The sequence below is a fragment of the Emydura macquarii genome, unplaced genomic scaffold (assembly GCF_026122565.2).
Source record: "Emydura macquarii macquarii isolate MOO-44397 ecotype Brisbane River unplaced genomic scaffold, CSIRO-AGI_Emac_v2 contig_450, whole genome shotgun sequence".
In the NCBI taxonomy this organism is placed as follows: Eukaryota; Metazoa; Chordata; order Testudines; family Chelidae; genus Emydura; species Emydura macquarii.
The window spans coordinates 214,106-239,729 of NW_027130587.1; the positions used below are offsets into that span (position 1 = coordinate 214,106).

The 25,624-nt window shown below is 45.0% G+C and overlaps 1 protein-coding gene and 1 pseudogene across 1 annotated transcript in view; both read left to right on the forward strand.

Annotated features, from left to right (window-relative positions):
• Window positions 1-25,624, forward strand: part of LOC137146399 (myeloperoxidase-like) — a 50,692-nt gene that overhangs the window by 16,995 nt on the left and 8,073 nt on the right. Inside the window, exons 8-11 of the mRNA XM_067537656.1 lie at window positions 649-964; window positions 9,491-9,651; window positions 15,819-16,071; window positions 23,786-23,956. Coding sequence (XP_067393757.1) covers window positions 649-964; window positions 9,491-9,651; window positions 15,819-16,071; window positions 23,786-23,956 — 901 coding nt within the window. The remainder of the gene's footprint in view (window positions 1-648; window positions 965-9,490; window positions 9,652-15,818; window positions 16,072-23,785; window positions 23,957-25,624) is intronic.
• On the forward strand, window positions 17,585-20,105 carry LOC137146400 (E3 SUMO-protein ligase ZBED1-like; annotated as a pseudogene).

Sequence of the window (25,624 nt, forward strand, 5' to 3'; positions counted from 1 at the left end):
CTGCTCCTTTCCTTTGTCCACCCTGGCTCAACGGGGCTGCTCCCTTTTGAGCTCTGCATCCATTGGGAGCATGCCCTGCAGGTGCAGCTGGACTGGGCCTTCTGGGCCCAGAGCTACGCCTTAACTCTTGGTTCCCCCGTCTGGGGCTTGTACACCCATCACAATTCCAGCATAAAACACTCTTGCAAGCTTCTCTGAGAAGCACTGCGAGCTCCATTGTTTGCAGCTGGCTTTTGAAATCCTACTTCAGGGTTTAAACTAATCTCTAACTATTAGGGTTTAGGATAAGACCTTCATGGGGGCAGATTATCTCATGACTGCTTACTGCGGGGTTTATGGCACCTTTCTCTGAATCATCTGCCACTGGACACTGTCACAGACAAGACACTGGAAGAGATGTACTATGGATCTGATCCACAATTCCTCTGTTGCTACATTAATATATAATTAGAATAGAGAATACATTTGGAACATTCATATATTCCAAGGCCAGAAGGGGTATTGTGATCATCTCGTTTGACCTCTTGTATAACACAGGCCATAGAGCTTCCCTAAAATAATTCCTGTTGAACTAGAGCAAATCTTTTTAAAAAATCCAATCTTGATCAACACTTTAAATTGGGAGTAATTCTCTTTTGTTTTCTACAGATTCCCCCTGATGATCCACGAATTCAGAGCCCAAATACTTGTATGCCTTTTATCCGTTCAGCTCCAGTGTGCAATACCAAAACATTTATACGAGAGCAGATCAATGCGATCACCTCATTCATGGATGCCAACATGGTGTATGGCAGTGAAGATCCTTTAGCTAGGGCTCTTAGGAATCAGACAAACCAGTTGGGTTTGATGGCTCTGAACCAGAACTTTACTGATGCAGGGTTGGGATTACTGCCCTTTGAGAACAATTCCCAAAGTCCCTGTTTACTCACAAACAAGACCATGAATATCCCCTGTTTTAAAGCAGGTAAGTGATGTGTCTGGAGCATGATTAATTTTCTGATGTGAGGTGCAGAGAAACTTAGCAGTGCCTGAGAGAAATATAATGAGACATCAGAAACTATTGTGGAAAAGTAAGTATTGTGTAAAAAAGAATGGAGGGAAACAATGAAAATCACAAAACTGAAAATTGAAACTGAAATGTTTTGGTTTCCAAAATCTAAATTGTCAGTTTAAGCCAAAAACATTTTTTTCCAGTTTAAAATGTCATTACAAAACTAAAGGAAAAGTTCTAGTCAAAAGGAAAATTCCCATAGAAAACCCACCATTTTTGGTCAAAAAATGTCAAGTGACCATGTAATCCAGCATTCCACTGTCCTCTGCCAGCTCCGTGCCACAACCGCAGGGGCTGGCAGGGGAACCAGGCCGACCCTCTACTCCAGGTTCCAGCTCTGGGGCCCTTTGGTCAGCAGCTGAGGCCTGCACTGCCCTACCTTGCTGCTTTTCCCCTGATCCTTTCCTATCTTCCTGGCTCCTCCCTCTCTGGATTTGCTAGCCTCACAATGCCCTTCTTTCAGGGAGTAACTATAGCCTACCGTTCTACAGCTTTTCCCCCACAGCCCTCTCTGTTGTCAGTTCCCTGGCTTATAAATGCCCCACCAGTTCCAGTACAGGTGAGCGTCTTCTAATTAAGGCTTCTCTCTCAGTCTCAATTCCTAATAGGTTAATTGGCCCATCTGGCCTTCATTAACCCCTTCAGGGTGAGTGTGGGGTACACACCCTTTCACAGTCACCAATTGTCTGTCACCTGGAGATTCGAGGCTGCATATCTCCTTTAGAACAAGTCATTGAACAAGGTCAGAAGGGACAACTGTCATCATGTAGAGTCTGACCTCCTGCATCACCCAGAATGTGCCTGAAATAATTACATTTCAACACAGCACCTGTTGTAGAAAAACATCCCATCTCAACTGAAAAATTGCCAGTGATGGAGCATCCGCCACAACCCTTGGTACATTATTCCAATGGCTAATTACCTTCACTGTTTAAAAACTGCCTTGTGTCCCGTCTGAATTAGTTTAGCTTAAACCTCCAGCCATCAGATCTAGTCTTTGTAAAGGACTGCTCAGTGCACAAGAAACACTCTTTGCTTAGGTACTGCAGGCTGGGAATGTGCTACTTTATTCTACTACATAACAAGCAGACTCAGCAGAAAACACACACTAACTGAACAGGAAGGAAGGAGACTGGCTCTAACCCATCATTCTCTGCGTAACCCACTTAGCTCCTTGATGACCCCATTAGTAAGTACTTCCCAGACATACCGAGACCAGGTTGGTGAGGTCATATCTTTTAATGGACCAACTTCTGTTGGTGAGAGAGACAAGCTTTTGAGCCACACAGAGCTCTTCTCCAGGTCTGGGAAAGGTACGCCGAGCGTCACAGCTAAATGCAAGGTGGAACAGATTGTTTAGCAACAGTAGTTTGCCTTGAATGGTCCCTTAGAATATTTGCGAATCGACACCGATGGACCAACTACAATGCATAGCGAAGGGGGCGGGCCCACTCACCTCATGTGAGTGCCCCGATCACCCAGGTGTGTCTGTACCTGCACTCTCTCTGCCTTGCCCTGCTTGCTGTCACCCTTGTTTGGCAGTTAATCTTCTCAGGCAGGCTTCCATGACCCAGCCCTGCGTCTGAGTCACACCCAGTCTGTAGGAACATGAATAGAACAGCCCCTTTCCGGGGTACAAGTCCAACTGGGCCTATCATGGCACCATTTGTACCATCTCTGTCTGTAGCCCTGTCCCCTGGCTCAGCTCTAGTTCAGTAGGGTCTGCCACAGCACAGTCGACTGGTATCATTAGCCTGCTTCCGGCTCTCAGTCAGTCTAACAGGGCCTATCACAGTACCCTGATTATCCTCAGCCCCCTCCCGGGGTAGCTGTCGATGGTCCCTGCTCTGTTATGGAGCCCCCTGAGCTCCCTCCTTAGTGACCCTTTGCTCTGTAGCGAGCCTTCCTGACCCCAGCTCTCCAGCTGAGCCATTAGTTCAGTTTGATCTCCTTCCAGGGGAAGTAACAAAGTTCAATTAAATGCTGCCCTCTTCGGGGTCACCTGCCCCTTGTCTGGGCCTGGTTAAACTCCCTTTTTTGGCTTGGGCCACTCCACCTGTGGCCGCTGGGAGGGACCTAGGCCCACCCACTACTCCGAGTCCCAACTCAGGGATCCTATAAGTAGCAGCCACCTACTGCTGCCCTTTAACTACACATTGCTGCGTCTCCCTGGGCCACTTCCCTTCCAAGTCCCAGCACCTTCAGCTTCACCCTTACCTCGGGGCGCTACCCAGCAGCATCTTTTAAATGGGCCTCCTGGGCTCTGATTGGCTGCTCCCTGCAGCCTCTCTAGTCAACCTGGAGGAACCACCTCTACTGCTCCCTTTTATGGAATGGGGTGGGAGCAAGGGTAGGACCATGAGGCCTCCAGCAGGGGGCCTCAAAGGGCCTGGTACGTCCCATAATACCCAGACATAGTCTTTTAAATAACCAGGGGTTTTTCTCTTTGCCACCAAGCCATGCCTCTCCTCAGCAACCAGGGCTGCCTCCAGGAGCAGAGATCCAGTCCTACCGCCCCCCCCCCCCCCCAAAGAATGCAGATTGTACCTGCAGGATGGGGGACTCTATCCTGGGACTCAGTGCTCCAAAAAAATTTAGGAGTCATGTTAGATAATCAGCTGAACTTAAGCAATCAGTGTAATGCTGTGGTCAAAAGAGCCAATATAATCCTTGGATGCATAAGCAAGGACATCTTGAGTAGGGGTAGAGAAGTTATTTTCCCTCTGTAATTGTCACTGATGTGACTGCACCTGAAATCCTGTGTCCAGTTCTGGTTTATGGATGCTGATAAACTGAAGAATGATGGTTATAAATTGAAAAAGATTCAGAGAAGAGCCACAAGAATGATTAAAGATTAGAAAACCTGCATTACAGTGATAGAGTCAAGGAGCTCAATCTATTTAGCTAAAGCAAGAGACAGTTTAGGGGTGGCTCAAGCACAGATTATAAGTACCTATATAGGGAGCAAATATTTGATATGGGCTCTTCATTCTAGCAGAGAAAGGTATAGCAAGAACCAACGTCTGGAAACAAACTAGACACATTCAGACTGGAAATAAAATGTAAATTTTTAACAGTGAGGGTAACCAGCAGTGGAACACTTTTACCAAAGGTGATAGTAGATTCTCCATCACTGACAATTTTTAAATCAAGATTACATGTTTTTCTAAACGATATGCCCTAGTTTAATCAGGAATTATTTGGGGGAAATGTTATGGCCCATGTTATATAAGAGGTCCGACTAGATGATCCCATGGTCTCTTCTGGCCTATGACTCTATGAATCAGCCTTCTGGTCCAGCAAATCTATGGGTCCCCCCATTTTGGGCATTCCTGTCAACACTACATCTTGTCCTGGCCTCAGCTCCCACAAGTGTCTTCATCCAAGGTCAAAGGTTCCAGTGCTTACATGTCACTTCACAAGCAGAGATGATTCTAATATCATCTTATGACCTGACCTTTGCTTACACAAACTTAAAAGACAAAGGTCTATTTTGCTCTGAGTTAGTACCTAGAATCCATATTGTCTGGTATAGTATGGTATAGACAAGATCCTTTGGGCCCAACTCTCTCTCTGGCATGAAAGTCATGGTTTTGTTTTTGAAAGGCTTGCTTCCTTTACACTTCCCTCTCCCTGCTGGGATGCATCAAGTCCAAATGAGTTATTCTCTTTCTTCCCATCAACATCTGGGCCAGGCTTACACCTGTCATCATTTGAGAAGTGGTTCTGTTTTTTAAAAGAAATCAAGCCTGCTTTGTTTCCAAATTCCCATTAATTATCTTCTTTTTCCCCTCTTTTGAAGTGTTTAAAATCTTCTGGAAGCTCCATAGAACTAGATTGTTCTGGTAATGGCAATCGATTGAGGGCAGCTCCACTGGCAGTCTGATGCCCTGCCCTATAGACTATCCGAGTCTCATAAGCCACTGAGGTCAAGGCCCAACACTGGCCAGTTGCCATGGCTAGCAACCATAGTCAGCATGCCCTTGGTTTCTTTGAAGAGTTCCACGAGTATTTTATGATCTGTCAGAATGGGAAGAGACTTCCCATACAGGTATTGATGGACATTTTTATTCCATAAATGATAGCTAGACTTTCTTTCACTGAGAATAACCCCATTTAGCTTCAGTCAATGATCTGGAGACATTCTTCAACTTCCGTCATGTTATATGACAAAACTGCCCCAACTCCATATGACGATGCATCACATATGGGATTAATTCTTTGCCCAGATCAAAATGAACAAGGAGATCTGAGTAGATTTTTAGATGCCTGAATCGCTCTCTCTTATCTCTTTCCCTAGTACCATTGGGGGGGCTCCTTCCTCAAGAATTGATGCAAGGGCTCCAGAAGGTCTCAAAAACCTGTGACGATCATTTAACATAGCCAATGTGCCATAGCTCAGTTGTGTTCTGGGGGACTGGAGCTTGTTCAGTTTCCCTGGTCTCGTCTGCCACAGGGTGAATCCCCTTCTTGTCACCAGTTTTGTAAACAGATTAGTCAGAGCTCGAGAAACACACTTTACGCAGCATGCTGCAAGCTGGGAATGTGCTGTTTCAAACAACTACATAACGAACAAGTGGAGGAAAACATACTCTCACTAAAACAGTAAGTAAGGGTGGGATGAAGCAAGGCACCAACCCATAATACTCTGAGTAACCCAGTTAACCCACTGATGGCCACTTTAGGACACTTGTTATACCTTTGTTTGCTAGATTTTGTCCATTCTCAAATATTCATATTGCATATAAGTACTTATAGACTGTCATCAAGTCACCCCTTAACCTTCGCTTTGTTAAGCTAAATAGATTGAGTTCTTTGTGTCTGGCACTACATGACAAGTTTTCCAATCCTTAAGTCATTCTCATGGCTCTTCTCTGAACCATCCACAATTTATCAACATCCTTCTTAAACTGTGGATATCAGAACTGAACACAGTACTCCAGTAGTTGTGGCACCTGTTGCAAATACAGAGGTAACATAACCTCTCTTCTCTACTCGAGATTCCCCTGTTTATGCATCCAAGGACTGCATTAGCCCTTTCAGCCACAGTGACACACTGGGATCTCATGTTCAGTTGATTATCCACTATGATTCCCAACTCAGAGTTACTGCTTCTCAGGGTAGAGTACCACATCTGGTAAGTATGGCCTATATTCTTTGTTCTTAGATGTACACAATTCAGTTTGGCTATATTGGCTTTTTTGTCCTAATATACTTTTAAAACTGCTTTTTATTGTCCTTAACTCTGCTGGCAATAGAGGTCTTGAGACCTTTTGCTTTCTTTATCAATTTTCTTCAATTCCTAGCTTCTGGTTTTTATTCATTATTACCAACTTCCCATTTCTTCCATTTGTTAGATTTTGGGTTTGTTTGTTTGTTTGTTCAGTTTTTATAGCTGTCTTCACTTCCTTTCTAAAACAGGTTGGATTTTAATCAGTGTGACCTTTCTTCTTGATTGTGGTATTGTGGTTTTATGGTCATCTAGTAAAGTATTCTTAAACAAATATCAGTAATCATCCATATTTTTCTCTTTAAATTCTTCCTCCCAGCTGATTTCGCTCATGAATATTTTCAGCTTTGTGAAATTGGTGCTTTTAAAGCACCAAATATATATATATTACTGGTCTGGCATTTATTCTGTTTGTACATTACCAATAGGATCAACTCCTTATCATTTGTACCTAAGCTACCACTAATTTTTAGCCTGGTGATCAATTCCTTTCTATCTGTCACCTCCTCTTTGCTGCATGTCTTTATGCCTCCCTCGTTTGCCAACAATACTATACTATGGGCATGTTTATACGGATAGTTAGTGCACAGCAAGCTGGGGTGTAAATCTACACTGCCCTAGTGTGCTGTGCACTAACTCGTTGTGTGGACGCTGCATTAAAAACTATGTGGTCCACACAGCCAATTAGTATGCAGCAGACTAGAGCACTGTAGATTATATCCCCACTTGCTGCATGCTAACTCTCCATATAGACAAGCTCTATGTCTCCCTACTCAGCTCCACTCCCTTAGACTTCAAACAGTGCTGCTGACACCCACCAACAGACCTGCTCAGCTGCTTACTTAGGGGCGAATGACCCAGCCATACAACCCAGACACAGGCAACCATAAGAACCTTCAGGACTAGACTCTGTGAGGTTCTGGGTTGCTGACATTTCCACATCACCACTAGAAGTTCACACCAGATTGCTGGGGCACCCAGTGAAGCTAGCCATGGCAGGAAGCACCGCTCAGCACAGCTTAAGTGGCAGCCCACCGCAGCGCATTCATTGGCTCATGCCGATATATAAACCAGGAGGCCATCACAGGAGGCTGTCTGAGCAATGATGCAGACTGCCCATTTGCTTCTGTGCCAAACTGTGCTTTGCTATGAACCCCCGACTCTGGCTTCTGACCTTGTTTCATCTGTGATTCCACTACTTTTCTCCGGTGTGTAGCTGGTACCTCACCTGAGTACTCTAAGCCAGCTTAACTCTGTCTCTGCTACTTGTCTCCTGCCTGCAACTTGGTAACTGACTGGTGCACATAGGTCACCCACAGCACCGGTGTTACAGAGAACAACCAATCAGTTAAACAACAGATTGACCAAATGCACCTCTCTCCACGCCCACAACTTCCACTCACTGAGTCCGCAGCCATTTCCTTGGAAATTCTCTGTTTGGCTGCCTCTGAACAGTCGATCTGCAACTAATGTGATGTTGGCCTCTCAGTACTAAAACATCCCCAGAATTTCTAAATATTGTACATGACAAATTCCTAATGCAGAAAGTGTTGCACCCAGCATGGGGGGATTCTATATTAGAATTTGCCTTCAGTTAGTGATGACGTCTGGAAAACTGGGTGTAAGTGATTTGCCCAGCATCACATGGGAACTCTGTGGTAGAGGTGGGAATAAAATCCAATTCTCCAAGCTAGCATTAACCTCCCTAAAACACTCTGCCTCATTCACTACATACCTTCCAACGTCTATAACAAAGGAGGCAGGGATCCTACAGACAATAGACTTATTCTTTATGCTATTGTGACTCATTTCTTTAGCACTGTCAATCCTCTGCACTGAATGAGAAAGCAGACTGGAGGAATGATATGAGAACATGTCATTAAAGACTGTTTTATAATGTGCACGCACATGTACAGTGAGGTGAGGGGGAGGGGTTGAATGAAGGTTGCATGGTGGTTTTTGGTTTGTTTTTTAAAAAAGCAAACTGAAAAAAACCCAACCAAAGTCCAACAGGTGAAATCATATTGACCCCAATAGGGGTCATGTGCAGGATCTGAATATTTAGGTCCACAGCACAGATCTCTACCATTTGAACTAATTGAGTAACTGGTAGCACTAGTAGATTGGTATACTTTATGGGGACCAGCCATCTGGGGAGGAGCCAGATATTTTGCTAATAGAATTCATAGCTGTTTGCTGACAGCGGAGGAGCATTGAGATGCAAAAATCCTGGGTTCAATTCCAAGTTCTGGAGGGCAGTGTGTTCTAGTGGTTATAGACCTTTCTGCCCCTGCCCCCGTCTGCTCCGATTCCTCAACCTCCAGCTTCTATTCCTGTCCCCCTCAGATCCTATCACCCAGCATACCCCATCCCCCTGATCCTACCCCCTTTGCATTAGAGTCATATTGCTCCTCCCCCTCCATGCATTCTAGGTGCTAGTGGGTGGTATTGAGAGCACAAGAGAAACAATCTCTTTGCTCTCAGTTGTGGTGCACAGCACCACAGAGCCGCCTGGCAGCCAGGAGAATTAATTTCAGGAAAAATTCTGCTTGGCACCAGTTGCCCTGGGCAGAGGCATGATCAGTTGCTCTGTGGGAATCTGCATGTGCAGTTCAGTCACTATGGGAGGGGATGGACCATATTCAGTGCAGGCGTAATCTCTGAAGATTTTTTCTGCCTGCCTCTGACAAATTTCTGAGCTTGTGCAAACTAAGATTTTTCAGAGGTTCAAAAGCTTGGACAAATTTAGGTGGCTTTTATGGGGATGGCAAAACGACATCCCTTACACTAGCACCAGCCCTCTGCCAAATTTCCAGTCCCTGCTCCACAGCATGGAGGTGCTAGAGATCTTCAACAAAATAGTTGTAAGAATATTTTAAGGTAGTCAAAATAACATTCATTCCCTAGCCCCATTCTCAGAAACAGATGAACTGATTTTGCTGAAATTTTCAAGAAAACAATCAGCCTGGGGAAGACACCTGGTATGGGAAACGTCACCCGAATGATTAAAGTTGGGCAAAACTGTAAGGAAATGAAAACAGGGTCTTATCATAGAAGTGTTGGACAACCTTAACTATAGACAGCACTTCCAGGTGTGGCCACAATGAATTGTTAGCAGCCCACCTTACAATGCAAGAGTCCAATATGGCAAAGTAAAAAGAGTTCCTCAGCTGAATAAAATATAATTATACTGTATTTTTACATTTTAGGTGATGCACGAGTAACTGAAAATCTGGGACTTACAGCTTTACACACACTCTTTGTGAGGGAGCACAATCGCTTGGCTACAGCTCTGAAGAGATTAAATCCACAGTGGGATGGAGAGACGCTCTACCAGGAGGCCCGGAAAATCATAGGCGCCATGACCCAGGTACTAGCTTCAATATCTTTTTCACTGCCATTCACTAGTTGATTAATACATTTTTTGCTCAGATTTAGACATGATTTCCCCCCCCCCCCAGAATTGCCTGTACAGGTTCCTACGCACCAAACTCGCTCAATCCTGGAGCCACTGGGGCTGTGCATGCAGCAGCCTGCAGATCTAAATGTCTGTGCTGCAACTCCCCTCTGCCTTATCATTCACAGCTCCGATGCAGTGGCTTACTGTTAGGTTATGTCTACACTGCAAAGTTAAATCAAATTACAAGTTAAATTGATTTAAGTTACATCAACACACAGCCACCACTGTAATTAAATTGCTGTTGCATGTCCAAACTATGCTCCTGTTTGTGTAGCACATCCACAATAGCAGCTCTTGCACTGACACAGAGAGCAGTGCACCATGGGTAGCTATCCCACTGTGCAACTGGCTGAAGGGTGCTTTGGGAAGGGTTTGCAGTGCCTCATGGGGCCAGTTACAGCATCACATGATGAAGGTTTCTCAATCCCATTGTTTCATGGGCATCCTCCTAGATTGCCAGCCGCTTTTCAACTGCCCTCGCAAACTGCAACTGAGTCGTCTCTGTCAGAAAGCCCGGGTCCTGCACTGGTCTTCAGTATTGTGCTTGCGTTATGAACACAAGGCTATAAGAGGAGCTCAGCGGGGGGCTATTTGGCTAAGGGATGCCTTGAAGGAGCCTACTAACACAAAGCCACAGTAATGTGTGTTGCTGTAGTATGCTGAGCCTGGCATTGTTTGTTTGCACCATGCTATGAACTTTGTAATGATTGCTGTGTGTGCCTGAAAAGTAACACATTTGACATCACTTTGTAAAGTAGCACTCAGTAATATGACCACACTGACACTGCTGAGCACTAACACAAGAAGCCCACAGAAGTGGGGGGGGGGAGTGTGTGAAAGGGAGTGAGTGTGTGTGTGTGTGTGTGAGAGAGAGAAAGCGACAAAGTGTGTGTTGGGGACGTGTGTGTGTTGGGGGAGAGTGAGTGTGTCCACACACTGTCTCTTTAAGTATAGCACTCACCAGCCTGAACACTTCTTCAGACCCCTGCGGGAAGCAACCAGTCCTGAGGCAGAAGCTGGGCACAGACAGCTGGTGTCCCTGTCTCTCTACCCCAGCTCAGCAGACATGGGTACACAGGAGGAGAAGGGGGACACCCTAACATCAGCCCTTGCCTTCCCCCAAGATCTTTGCACAACACATCAGGAGTCTCTTCCTCTTTCCCCACTGCTCAGCAGCAGCCCGCCCTGCCTGCCTGCCACTGCAGTCCTAGTGCCAACGAGAGCAGGATTCCATGTTTATGTTTTGATTCCATGATTCCAGCCAAGTTCTCCCACAACCTTCTCTCCCCACGGATCAAGGAAATCCATCCCCATCCCTGTAGTCCAGCCAGGAATGCGTTTGCTTCTGGAAGCCGGCATGCTCAGCTGGGTAGTAGCTATGTGAGCTCTCCACGATGAGCAATTTCAAAACTTCCCGGGTATTTGAAAGGGGAGGGGCATATGCCTGTGTAACTGGATGCAGGCATCCAAGTTCAAAACGATGAGGGAGCTGTCATGGTGGGCATTGTGGGATACTTCCTAGAGGCCAGTCACAGCGATGTAAAGAATGCAGTGTCTACACTGACACTTCGTTGATCTAACTTTCCTGCAAAAAGCTCTATGCTTCTCATCAAGGTGGTTTTATTTTGTCAGCAAAGCAGAAGAGTTTTGTTGGCGGGGGGAGCATTGTAGCGTGTACACCTCCACTGTTCTGTTGACAACAGCTGCCATTTGTCAACAAAACTGTGTAGTGTAGACAAGGCCTTAGTGTTATACAGCTGTAAATAACTACCGTGATAGATATTGCAACCATATGCGGTATCTTTGTGGACCAGTGCATTCGATCTATGAATAGTTTCTGTATAATTGCGTTCTGCTCCATGGGGTGGTTACACAGCTCCTCCAGGAATTAAAAACAGTGGGGGATGATTAAAGTGAGATGCTAAGACAATGCATTGGGGTGATTTGTCTATCTTCATTCAAACTGGGTTTGCCAGAGACAAGGAAAGACCTTGGCATATATAAAGGCTGAATTTAAACAGACTCAGGGTTCTCATGTTGATTCAGCATTCAGACAGGACCTTTGGTCCTAAGGAGACCCCAACCCGGCTGAAAGGTTGGAAAAGACATTAGCCTACCAGACTCCCCAGATGGAAGCTGGGTGATTTCTGCTGTGTTTAGTTAGTGTTTAGGAACTTCTATTGTTTCTTATATGTTGTTTCTGTGATGCTTTCATCCTAACATAAATGCACTCTGCTGAGAAAGAGATGTGTGGTAGATTGTAACTACTGGCTCGTGCCGGTCACTGTCCTTGGAGAGAAAGCACAGCCCAGGTGCTGGTCCTTAGGCAGACTGGCTTGATGGGGATATCACGGTGGACAGCAGAAGGCTGTGCAGCCTTAAAACCCCAGTCAGGAGGGAGAGAGATGTGGGTCTCTGTCCAAGAAAGGTGATGACCAAGGAGCCTGAAAGCTTAAGTAGATGGCCTGGAAGGATCATGGAGCGGGAATACAAGTGCAGTTACCCTGAAACTCTGACAGTAACAAAAGAAGACATCAAGAGTTCATTTTTGTCCTAGGATTCTGATATGGTCATTGCAGGGAGGCGTATCTGCAAACATAATACCTCACGCAACAACTAAATGCCTGAAATGCTTCAGCATATAACCTGCTGAAATGACTGGTGAAGTGCCTACTCTAGAACTCCAGGTTAAGGGGTGACTTAACCTGGCCCCTAGTCGGTTCCTCCAGCACTTGCACCAGGAAGTTATCCTCAATAATCTCCAAAAGCTTCCTGGATTGTCTGTTCACTGCTGTATTGCTCTCCCAGCAGATGTCTGCATGATTGAAGTTCCCCATGAGAACCAGGGCCTGTGATTTGGAAACTTCCATTAGTTGTCTGAAGAAAGTCTTGTCTACCTCATTCTCCTGGTCCGGTGGTCTATAGCAGAGGCCCACCACAACATCACCCTTGTTTCTTTCACCTCTAAACTTAACACAGAGACTGTCAACAGGCTTTTCTCCGGTTTCATGCTGGAGATCTGAGCAGCCATATTGTTCTCTTACATACAGTGCAACTCCTCCACCTTTTCTCCACTGCCTTTCTTTCTTGAACAGTTTATACTCATGACAGGTCTCCAGTCATGTGAGTTAGCCCATCAAATCTCTGTTATTCCAATCACATCATAGTTTCTTGACTATGCCACGACTTCCGATTCTTCCTGCTTGTTTCCAGGTTTCTTGTGTTTGTGTACAGGAACCTAAAATAACTAGCCGATTGCCCAACTTTCTCAGTATGAATCAAGAGGCCTCCCCTGTTTCACCCTCCTCCTTGTGCTTCCTCCTGGTATCCCACTTCCCCACTTACCACCTGGCTTAGGTCTCTGTCCCCCAGCGAACCTAGTTTAAAGCCCTCCTCACTAGGTTAGTGACTGCGAAGATGCTGTTCCCTATCTTTGTTAGGTGGATCCCCAATCTTCCTAGCAATCCTTCTTCCTGGATCAACATCCCAGAGTCGAAAAATCCCAAAGCTCTTTCTTCAACACCATGAGCGTAACCACACATATACTTTCACAATGCAATGGTCCCTACCTGGGCCTTTTCCTTCAACAGAGAGGATGGACGAGAACACCATTTGCGACTCAAATTCCTTTATCCTTCTTCCCAGACCCACATAGTCTACAGTGATCTGCTCAAGGTCATTCTTGGCATTATCACTGGTGCCCATGTGGAGAAGTAGGAAGGTGTATTGATCCAAGGGCTTGATGGGTCTTGATAGACTCCCGGTCATATCCTGAATTCTAGCTCCAGGCAAGCAGCACACTTCTTAAATTTCCTGGTCTAGGCAGCAGATGTATGACTCCGTCCCCTTTAGGAGGGAGTTCCCGACCACTACCACCCGTCTCTTCCTCTTGGGAGTGGTGGTCGTGGAACACCCATCCCCAGGACAATGCATCCCAAGCCTTCCAACTGATGGGGTCTCCGTCTGATCCCTTCCCTCCAATGACTCTTCCAAACCATTCTTTGCAGCAATACCTGTGCAGAGAGCCTGAAAACCATTGCTTACATCTATCTGCATTGGGGATATCTCCTCTTTCTTCAGGAGGTCACATGCTGCCAATTTTCTTCCCTGTTCTTTAGTCCCCCCTGCACTGCCCTCTCTGATTCTTCAGCATGCTGTGCCTGCAGAATCAAATCCTGACTTCTATCCAGAAAGTCTTCATTTTCTCAGATGCAACGCAGGGTTGATATTTAAGTCTCTAGTCTCTAGGTTAAAACCTTCTCTTCCAATATGGAGACCAGCTTGCACTTCGTACAAACTAAGTCACTTCTATCCCCTGGGAAAAAGAAAACATGGCACTTCTTGTGCACACACTATCCCTATTGTCTTCCTTCTAAGGTCCTCTTCAGATGTTGTATTTACTGGAACAAAGCATTCCCAAGTCATGCTTTTCCAACAAACAAACACACAGTCAAACAGTTCCTGCTACTAGCACCAGTCATACAAATGGTCACAGCAGACAGACACTCATATATTCACCACACTAGCTTACAACACAGCTCCCCAATACAGCAGTCACCGTAGCTCCTCTCAGACGGTTCCCTCTGTTTTCTTCTCTTCTGTTCACAGCTCCTTCTCCATGTTCCATATCCTCCTTCTACTAAACTGTCCCAGAAAAGAGTGGAAAAAGCCCTGCCTGCCAAAAGTATCAAGAATATCCCTCCCTCAGGAACAGTACTGCAGAGTGAGAACAAGAAGAGGAACAGGTTGTTGCAGTTTCAGGGTAATTGCACCTGTAGTCCCCCTCAGTCATCCTTCAAGGCCACCTACTTAAGACTGCCTCCAAGATCTCTTTCCTGAGTGGTAACAGCTAATTTAGAACCCATCATGTTGTATGCATAGTTGGGATTGTTTTCCAATGGGCGTTCCTTTGCACTTATTAGCATTGAATTTCATCTGCCATTTAGTTGCCCAGTCACCCAGTTTTGTGAGATCCCTCTGTAACTCTTCATAGTCTGCTTTGGACTTAACTATTTTGAGTAATTTTGTATCATCTACAAACTTTGCCACCTCACTGTTTATCCCTTTTTCCAGGTAATTTATGAATATGTTGAACAGCACTGGTCCCAGCAGAGACCCCTGAGGGACACTATTTACCTCTCTCCATTCTGAAAACTGACCATTTATTCCTATCCTTTGTTTCCTGTCTTTTAATTACTTACTGATCCATGAGGGGACCTTCCCTCTTATCCCATGACAGCTTTCTTTGCTTAAGAGCCTTTGGACAGGGACCTTGTCAAAGGCTTTCTGAAAGTCCAAGTACACTATATCCACGAGATCGCACTTCTCCATGTTTGTTGACCCCTTCTGAGAATTCTATCATGGAGGTCCTGGACTTTAATCTCTTATCAAGGAACCCTCTTGGACAGCTTTACAGGATAAGGCACTCCCAGATGGAAAGGAAAGTTCGTATCTCAGCCATGATGTCTGTGAGTGAAGTTCAGGCCTGTGCAGAGGCCAACACAAGGCACAGGCACTATCCAAGCCCCTCAGTTATCTGGCCCTTTCTATTCACCCTTTTTGAAGATCAGAACATTTGATTTTCTCTGGTCATCTGGAACTTCAACATCAGTGGTTCAGAGAGCTCCATGGCCAATCCTTTTAATTCTCTCGGGGGAAAGTTATCCAGTCCTGCAGATTGAAAACATGTAACTTCAGCAGTTGCTCTTTGGCCTAATCCCTAGTTACTGATGGAATAGAAAGTGTTAAATTATCGCTGTGGCTATGAATACTTCCTCCTGCTCCTTTCTAAACATGGAACAGAAATATTTATTGAAGACTTCTGCTCCTTCTGCTTCATTATTGAGTTTTGCCATCCACACCTAATAACAGAACAATGCCTTTGCTGGAATTGTTTTTATGCCTTACATATTTAAAAGTTCCTTCTTATTGTCTTTTACCTTCCTGACTGCATTACTGATGTCTTGCATTTTGACACAGAATTTTTGACCAAGCCTACTGATAACATTAGAAAGTGACTGTTTTTCCTTTAGAAGGAGTGCATATGAGCTGCTAACTCAGTCTGTATTCCCTTTCAGGTAATAACATATAGAGACTACCTGCCACTTCTGCTTGGAGATGAGACTGAGAAGCAAATACCATGCTACGAGGGCTATGATGAGTCTGTGGATCCCACCGTGGCAAATGTGTTCTCCCTGGCTTTTCGGTTTGGTCATGGTTCAATACAGCCTTTTGTGACCCGTTTAGATGAACATTTTCAGCCTTCGAGTCTGTATTCCCGGGTCCCTCTTCACCTTACATTCAGTGCTTCCTGGAGGATTGTAATGGAAGGTAAGCGTGCTTTGCCAGCTCTGCCTGTAGTCCTGCTTTGACAGCAAGTAGAGATTTAGCAATGTACTTAAGCAGATGAGTTCACTGGGACTTAAGCACATGCTTCGAGGTAAGCACATGCTTAAGTACATTGCGGAATCAGAGCCTAAAGCTCGTGTGATAAGGTATGGCCAAGTGGCTATGAGAGAGTCACTGAGGGCAGGTATGTAAGCCTCCGATTGGTCAGAGCCCTGTTCCCAGCCAGCTGGGAAGGGATAACCTTAGGCTAATGAGACCACCTGGGGCTAATTAGGGGCCCACCCAAGACCTATTAAAAGCTCTTGCCCCTGTGAGAGTTTGGAGCTGTGAGCGGAAGGAAGCAGAATGACAACCAGAAGCAGGAGCGGACGAGGGGGACAGAACCACGGCAGGGGAAACTGCCACTATCAGGGAGGTGGCTACTAAAGCCTGGGAAGGGCAGTGTGGGGAAGCAGCCCAGGGAAATGCCTAACAGTTTAGACACTCCAGCAGCAGGAGGCTGCTCCCATCAGGGTCCCTGGGCTGGTGTCCGAAGTATAGGCAGGCTTGGACACCCCCCACTGGCCACAGCTGAGATGGCCAAAGCTCTCCCCAGAGAATGGGGTGAGGACCCCATGGGCCCAGCTGGGGCTATAGGCTATGATGAGGGCTGACTGCTGAGGGAAGCGCCGGACCCAGGGGTGCCGGGCAGATCTCCCACCAAGCGCCACGCTACACTCGTTACATCTGATTATATTTTTCTATGCATCAGGACACGTTTTCAGTTATTAAATCATTTTCTAAATTCCAGCAAACAAGCAATTTTCATCAAACTGTAATTATCTGGCCATAGGGATAGAATCATAGAATCATAGGACTGGACAGGACCTCGAGAGGTTATCTAGTCCCCTGCATTTATGGCAGGACTAAGTATTGTTAATTATTTATTATAGATTATTATTATACATTATTAGTAGGGTTATCAATAATCACAGTTAAACTCAAGCAATTAACACTAAACAAATTAACTAGATTAAAATATAATAGCAATTAATCACAGTTTTAATCACATTGTTAAACAAGAGAATATCAATTTAAACTTATTATAAATATTTTTGATGTTTTTCTACTGTTTCAAATATACTGATTTCAATTACAACATGGTATTCAAAGTGTACAGTGCTTTACTTGATCATATTTTTATTACAAATATTTGCACTGTAAAAAAGATAAAAGAAATACTATTTTTCAATTCACCTCATACAAGCACTGTAGTGAAATCTCTTTATCATGAAAGAGCAACTTACAGATGTAGAATTATTATTTTAAGGCTGTCAATCATAATTAATGCAAGTGATTAATGCAAAACAAATTAATGTATTTTTTAAAAAAGGAGTGTTAATTCCACACCTCTCTTTTGACCCTCTTCACTTACTGTACTTCATCGCTTGGCGGACATTGGCACACTTCTACTGTGTTCTCATGATCTGGAGTGGTTAAATATCACAAAAAGTTTATGAAACAAAGCAGCAAAATTTCAGATCTTTTGAATAAGAAATTTATTTTTAAGAAACTTCTGGATATTTCTCTGGGAAAAAAATGGTTATCTGTAGCTGTTGTAAGGCTGAGTTCCAACACCATCGAAGTACTTCAAGTCTGCAGTACTACCTGTGCACTAAACATGCTTTCGCCTCCGGTTCTTGGGCTATAGATAACCCACCGACAGCAAATGAATCCCTTCAGCCACAGCCCAGTACACTTTCAGAGTTTCAGGACTGCTACAAGCCCCTGGATCAAAGAAAGTACAAGAGTTTAACCAATGCTATTGCAAAGTGGATAGCTATGGACTGCAGACCACTCAACATTGTAGACGACACCGGTTAAGAGATGTAATTCAAATTGCATCTTCCAATCAGTCATACACTTTGCCCTCCCGAGGATCCATTGCATCATGAACACATGATCTATATAAAATGAAAAGACTATGAAGTTGGAGCGACTGTTGCTTTGACTGGTGACCACTGAACATCCCTGCACAGCTATCTTGGAGTCACAGCACACCTGACTGATGCTACATGGACACTGAAGTTGTTTGCTTTAACAGTAATGCATTATCATAGAATCATAGAATCATAGAATATTAGAGTTGGAAGGGACCTCAGGAGGTCATCTAGTCCAACCCCTGCTCAAAGCAGGACTAACCTCTGCTATATCATCCCAACCAGGGCTTTGTCAAGCCGCAGCTTAAAAACCTCTAAGGATGGAGATTCCACCACCTCCCTAGGTAACCCATTCCAGTGCTTCACCACCCTCCTAGTAAAAAACTTTTTCCTAATGTCCAACCTAGACCTCCCTCCCTGCAACTTGAGACCGTTGCTCCTTGTTCTGTCATCTGCCACCACCGAGAACAGCCTAGCCCCATCCTCCCTAGAACCCCCTTTCAGGTAGTTAAAGGCCGCTATCAAATCCCCCCTCACTCTTCTCTTTTGCAGACTAAACAAGCCCAGTTCCCTCAGCCTCTCCTCATAAGTCCTGTGCTCCAGCCCCCTAATCATTTTTGTTGCCCTCCGCTGGACTCTCTCCAACTTGTCCACATCCTTTTTGTATTGGGGGGCCCAAAACTGGACACAATATTCTAAATGCGGCCTCACCAATGCCGAATAGAGGGGAATAATCACTTCCCGTGACCTGCTAGCAATGCCCCTCCTAATGCAGCCCAATATGCCATTGGCCTTCTTGACAACCAGGGCACACTGCTGACTCATATCCAGCTTTTTATCCACCGTTACCCCCAGGTCCTTTTCTGCAGAGCTGCTGCCCAGCTCGTCGGTCCCCAGTCTATAGCTGTGCATGGGATTCTTTCTTCCTAAGTGGAGGACTCTGCACTTTTCTTTGTTGAACCTCATTAGATTTCTTTTGGCCCAATCCTCCAGTTTGTTTAGAGAGACATTATGCTGAAGCATGGGCAGAATGTTTCTTGGATGATGCAAAAGAATGGAACATTCAAGAAAAGGTAACAAAAATTAATATTGACAGTACGCATAATATGATAGCAGTAGGCAGTCGTTTGCCTTTGAACACATGATGTGCATCACTCATCGTCTGCAGCAATCCATTACAGTAGCGTTCAGTGTTGGCGGTTTTGAAAACATGCTGGCAAAATGTAGAAAATCTGTGGGCCATTTCAAACACAGTCCAGGTAACAGTACAGAGTTAGAAATACAACAAGCTACCTCAAGAACCTCTTGTACAATTATATTTCAGCCAGACGGAATTCCACATTGGGTATAGTTCAGCGCCTGCTTTGCAAAAAAGCCGCTATCACAGCCACATTATGCTTTTGAAGAGCTAATCTATCAGTGCCAACGGATAAGGATTTTGAAAAACTGCAAAAGCTAGGACACTACTTGAGCCCTGCAGGTTTGTGACTGAACTCCTTGGGAGAGAACTGTAGGTCTCCCGCTCCATGGTTTTTTCACACATTATGCCATATACTTTGTGTTATGGCAGTCTCGGATGACAGCCCAGCATACGTAGTTCGTTTTAAGAACACTTTAACTGCAGATTTGATAAAACACAAAGAAATAAGAGATTTCTAAAGATAGTTACAGCACTTGACCCAAAGTTTAAGAATCTGAAGTGAGTTCCAAAATCTGCAAGGGATGAGGTATAGAAGATGCTGTCAGAAGTCTCAAAAGAGCAATGCTCCGATGCGGAAACTACAGAACCTGAACCACCAAAAAAGGAAATCAACCTTCTGACTCAGACGATGAAAATGAACGTGTCAGTCCGCACTGCTTTGGATCATTATCAAGCAGAACTTGTCATAAGCATGGACGCATGTCCTCTGGAATGGTGGCCGAAGCATGAAGGGGCATCTCTGGCAAGTAAATACCTTGCAATTCTGGCTACAACAGTGCCATGCAAATGCCTGTTCTCACTGTCAGGTGACAATGTAAATCAGAAAGTGAACAGCATTATCTCCTGTAAATTTAAACAAACGTCTTTGTCTTAGTGATTGACTGCACAAGAAGTAGGACTGAGTGAACTTGTAGGCGCTAAAATTTTACATTGTTTTATTTTTGAGTTCAGTTATGGAAAAAAAATTCTACATTTCTAAGTTGCACTTTCATGATAAAGAGATTGCACTACAGTACTTGTGTGAGTTGAATTGAAAAATAATACATATTTTTTATCATTTTAAGGGCAAATATTTGTAAAAAAATAATAATATAAAGTGAGCACTGCACACTTTGTATTCTGTGTTCTAATTTAAATCAATATATTTGAAAATGTCAGAACTAAATATGACTCATTCACTAAAATCTTAAACTAAATTAGCCAAAGTTTAATATGGGGGAACTGACTACGTGTGAATAAGTAAATAGTCATTGGAGCAAGGGCTGGAACGTGGCTCGCAAAGGCCATAGCCACCTGGCTATCTCTAGCTTTCTCTCTCTGGCCCAATGAATATTTCAGTTTTAATATCAAATAGAACAGCTTCAACAGGAGCAATTGGGACATCCGTACCCTCAGGTTAACCAATAGTCTAGAAGTTAGGGCACTTACCTGGGATGTAGGAGATTTTGAGTTGAAGTCCTTGCTTCGAATCAAGCAGAGTGGGGTTTTGAAAACAGCTCTCCCCCCATCCAGCTGGATAGCCTGCTAACCAGGGAGCATGCTCCTCAGCCAGTCTAATTCTCACTGTCCTTATTGCTGACTGCCTTCTGCACAGGACCCAAATGGGATCAAGCCTGGTAGGGGAACACCTAGCTTATAAATCCTGCTGGGGCTTAGGTGTGTGCTAGGTTATTGAGCAGCACAGTGGCATCAGGATTCAGGAGGCTTTGTGCATGCCCACTGGCAGAAATGAAGGCATCTAGCGGATTTTATCAGTGGAAATTTAGGCATCAAGGGAATTTAGGGGTCTACAAAGTTAGGCAGCAGTGGAGCAGGGGTTTTAAGGATCTCAGTGCTGACTAAATGTTGGATTCAGGCATAGAGAGTGGAAATTAGAGGCCAAAGTCCCTTTGTAGATCTAGCCTGAGTGATGCAGCATTATAAGGATTGTATAGCTTGTTAGAAATTAAACAACAGCTTATCACCGACAGGTCTAAACTCCAAATATCCGGGATATCCAAATCCTATTCCTAGCAGCTCACGTCACTCACAAGTGACTGGAAAGGCTGAGAGAGTTGTACAGACCGCCAAGAAAATCCTAGAGCAGGAAGAGCCATTCTTTGCTCTTCTGAGTGCAGCCCTCCTGCCAGTCAGAGTTGGCAGCAACATGGGCTGGGTTCAATATCTAGGGACTTCTTTTTGACAGTACAATACAAAACTAGCTCGAGCCTCCACCTAGTAACCTGGGACAATTGCACATCACCTTTTGGGCACCTCTAGAGGCAATACTTCCCCACTTGGCAGCACAAAAACTCAGTATAGGAAAGAAACTTTTAATAAAAGAAACCCAGCATTAACTTAGGAAAATGCCACAAGCAGGATTCACCTGCCCCAGAGTACACTGGGCAGTTTCCATTTGCCTCCGTTTCATAAGTCCATCAATCAGAAGTTCCTTTAATGTGCCCCTCCCCTCACAGCACCCCACTCACAGGTGTTGTCCTTAGTCAGTGTAGATCCAGAGTTCAGAGATGCAGCTGCAGAGTTCACTTTGTACCCTGGTTGGAGGGGGACAGAGGCCGCCCATTGCCCTGTTCACCTTGTCAGCCACTCCCTGCTCTGCTGGCCGTCCTGCCAGCCGTCACCGATGCACACCGTCACCTTCTGCTGCCACCTGCTTCTCTACTGTGACCTCTGCTGATCGGTCCCACCCAGCTCAGAGTGATTGTCACCTCTTGGTGGGGAACTTCATTGCTGAAGCAGGATGGGCAGAAATAGCTGTCCCACAACAAATAATTTCAGTTCCAGTGATCACTTAACAAAACAAGGACTCCTAATAGCGCCTTAATTAGTTCTATCTTTGAACAGTGAGGAGGGGCCAGTTAAACCATGCCTAGGACTCTCAGGCTGAGCCACGCCTCCAGGCAGGAACACCTGTCCCCACCTCTTCTCTCTTCCACAGGGGCCTGGCATTCGAACCCCTTGCTTAGCAAGCTCAGTTCAATTGAGGGTGATCCCTGTAATGATCTTGAGGGTTAATTAAAGACCACACTATTGAATGAGAAAGGAATAGAACTTTAATATCACTGACAGGAGTGATTCCAGGTGTGCAGCTGGGAGCAGCCATGTTAAAGCTGATGTAGGGCACGTTTCCCAATTCACACAACACTGTCCCATGCGAGGGAGTGTCTCGAAATCACAATCTTCTACAAGCATATCTCTACAATCCTCTCAATCAGGATGGGCTGAGCACAGGTCTGCTGCCCTTTACTCAGACAACAAAGATAACATTTCATTACACCTGCATTCAAGTTAAGAGAATTTGTAAAGTGATTTGTAACCCAACAACAGCCAAAGTTGAGTAGTTCTACAACACAGTTCTGTCTATGGAGTACCTGTGCAGAGTGGGTGTGTTCATGTAAATACAGTCTGGTCCTGATGCCTTTTCCCAGATAGTTCGGCAGGGAAGAGCTCATTCAGACCCTGCTTACATGAGTTACAGATCAACACCAATCACGGCTACTGGATGTAGTCCAGCACAAATCCTGATGGGAAGACAACTCATATCTACTGTTCCAACTTTGGAAAACAACCTATTTCCAAAGTGGCCAGACAAGAAGAGAGTAGACAAATAAAGATAAAAAGGCTTATGAACACTTTTAGAACAGACATCACTCAGAAAGCTGCCAGGTTTAGAACCTGGTGACCATATTCATATCAAATTGGGAACAGCATGATACAGTTTAGCACTGCATTACACCATGGATGGAGAAGGATTGTTCATTGTGTTTCAGGATGTGTAATTAAGAGTAATGACACAAAGCTAGGAAAAGGAAAATTTAAACTGACTATCAGTCAAGGGAAGTCAAGTCCAAGGGAAGCAGTGGATTACTTTAAAAACATTGGGGAGAACATTTTAAAACTAGACAGAACAAAAGGAACTGTAAAACAAAACCCATCTCCATGAGGAAGACCTGGCATGGATCGCCTACAAGTAGAGCATGGTGAAATTTTTCATTTGAGACATCCTTTTTCAATGAATGAGGGCTTTTTTGTCAAAATGGAAATTTCCAAAGAAAACCCCCACTTTCAACAACATTTTTGGATTGTTGTTGAAAACTTGAAAACCAGAACATTTCAGCTGAAAACCAGGTATTTTTAATTTTTTTGCCACTGTTGGCCCCAAAATTTTGATTTTCGAGTTTTTGATGAAAACCTGAAAACTTCTGAAGACAAATTTCAATGAAATTTTCCCCAGGAACAAAACACGCATTGCCCAGACAGGGCAAAACCTGAAAGGTCTTCTCCAGCTCCTGTTTTCTTGCTGTGAGGTAAAAATTCAAAGTTCCTTTTTTCCTGAAGGAGAACCCAGCCTGGTTCTTCCTATATAGTTTGTTTACTAAAACGGCTTGGCTTCCTTTGAGCAGCTCATGTTATTATTGGACAACAGGCCTCTGTGTCTGCAGACATTCTTACAAACTACTCTGGTTCCTTAGGGGGAAGACGGTGCATACTGTTAGCTAGGAAGGACCTCCCAACCATCAGAGTGCAAAGCATTTCAGGTGACATTGTTTCTTTCTGGACTTGACATTTATTGCAGGTGGCATCGACCCACTTCTCCGTGGTCTGCTGGTTGACCATGCAAAACTGATGAAACAGAACCAAATGATGGTTGAAGAACTCCAGGAGCGGCTTTTTGAACAGTTAGAAGTAATTGGATTGGATCTAGCAGCCTTAAACATGCAACGGGGAAGAGATCATGGTCTTCCAGGTACGTAAGCACAAGACTGCATCCCACAGGCAGTAATATTGTTCTTTATTCATTGTTTGTGGTCGCTCCCACAACGTGCTAGGCTTTTTCTAGACAACCAAGGAAGGACAGCCCTGCCCTGAGGAGCTAAGGAAGGCTGGACAGACAGATGTCAAGGAGGAAGAACAACAAAGAGGATCTCCTGTTCTGATGATCAACATTCACCAAAAGACTTTTAAGAGAGATTTAAATATGGATAGTGTGGAACCTTTTGGATGAGCTTGGGAAGCCCATAGATGGGGAGGAGAGATGTGGGGGAGGAGCTTGGAGGTGATTGGTTGTTAGAGAGTGTGAAAAATCAGCAGATGGCAGTGGGTCCCTGGCAGAGTAGAGAAGATGGGGGCAATGCAACGCTTGGAAAGGGAGGCTAAGCAGAGAGGAGCAGAGCTGTATAGAGACTTGGAAGAGGTGGCCAGAGGCTTAAATCTGAGGTCAGAGGTGATGAGAGTCAGGGGAGGGACATGATAAGATTGAAGGAGAAGGAAGGTGGCTCTATTGCGGGATTCTGGATGGGGCAGAGTGGAAAGTGTGTGTCCAGGTGGCCAGATAGAGGCTGGTGCAGCAATCAAGGGGGTGCTAGCAATCAAGACATGTGGTTGTGGGAATGGAAAGAAAAGAAGGGATCTTGGAGATGCTGAGGAGGAAGCAGCAGAGTTGGAAATGACCTAGATGGGCAGCAAGGGGAGGGTGGAGTCAGAAATAGCCCCCATGCTGCAGGCCTGAGTGATGAGGGTTGTCAGAGAGCCAGGCTGAGAGGCGGGATGGCATGGCAGGAGACAGGCGAGGCATGTGAGGGATCTAAAGAGAGGAGTGACGTGGATAAATCATTGAGCTAGGAGAACTAGCCTTGCAGGAAGAATCAGCAAGATTTAGGCATAGCCCAGCTGCGAGGACCTAGAAAGAAGTCCAAGTCGAAGTCGACGTCCAGGTTACTGGCCTGAATGAAGGATTTGATTTTCAACCAGCCTTTACTCCCCCACATCTTGCAAAGTTTGGGTCTGGTCACTGCTTCCTTTGTGCCAGGGCTTGCCAGTGCTCAGCCCTGGCACCTCTAGGCTTCCTGCATCAGTGATGGCTGTAAAAAAAATTGCTTGAGCCCGGCACCTCTTTCATTACAAATTAAGCAGTGGGTCTGGTGCACTGGAGGAAAGGGTGCTACTCATCTGCTTACGCCACCCAGCCCTCAGAGTAATTGGGCTGGCACAGCAGGAGGAGTCACCGCCTCCGGCAGACCAGGGGGAAGCACCGCTCCTGGGGGCACCCAGCAACACACTGCCCCTCACCAAGGATTCTGTCTTATGGACACAGTCTACTTCTTGGAAAAAACAGCCCCCAGGTGACACTTGCAAAAGTTACACACATCTCCAAACAGGGATTGACAGCAGGAACTGTGTTACATTCCTAATTGATGCATCCACTCCCAGTGCCAGACAGTTATCAAGTTAGTAGGACACTGAACTTTCTAAATCAGCTTTAACTACCACTTACAGTTGTGAAGACAATGTCCTTTGTTAATTCAATGTCTGATTCTAGATGACACATCAACATCTGCTGAAATATTGTTTAAAGTCCTGGAGAAGGCAAATGTTACTAGTGGGCAATGGCAAAGCCGGCTGCACACGGAGAATG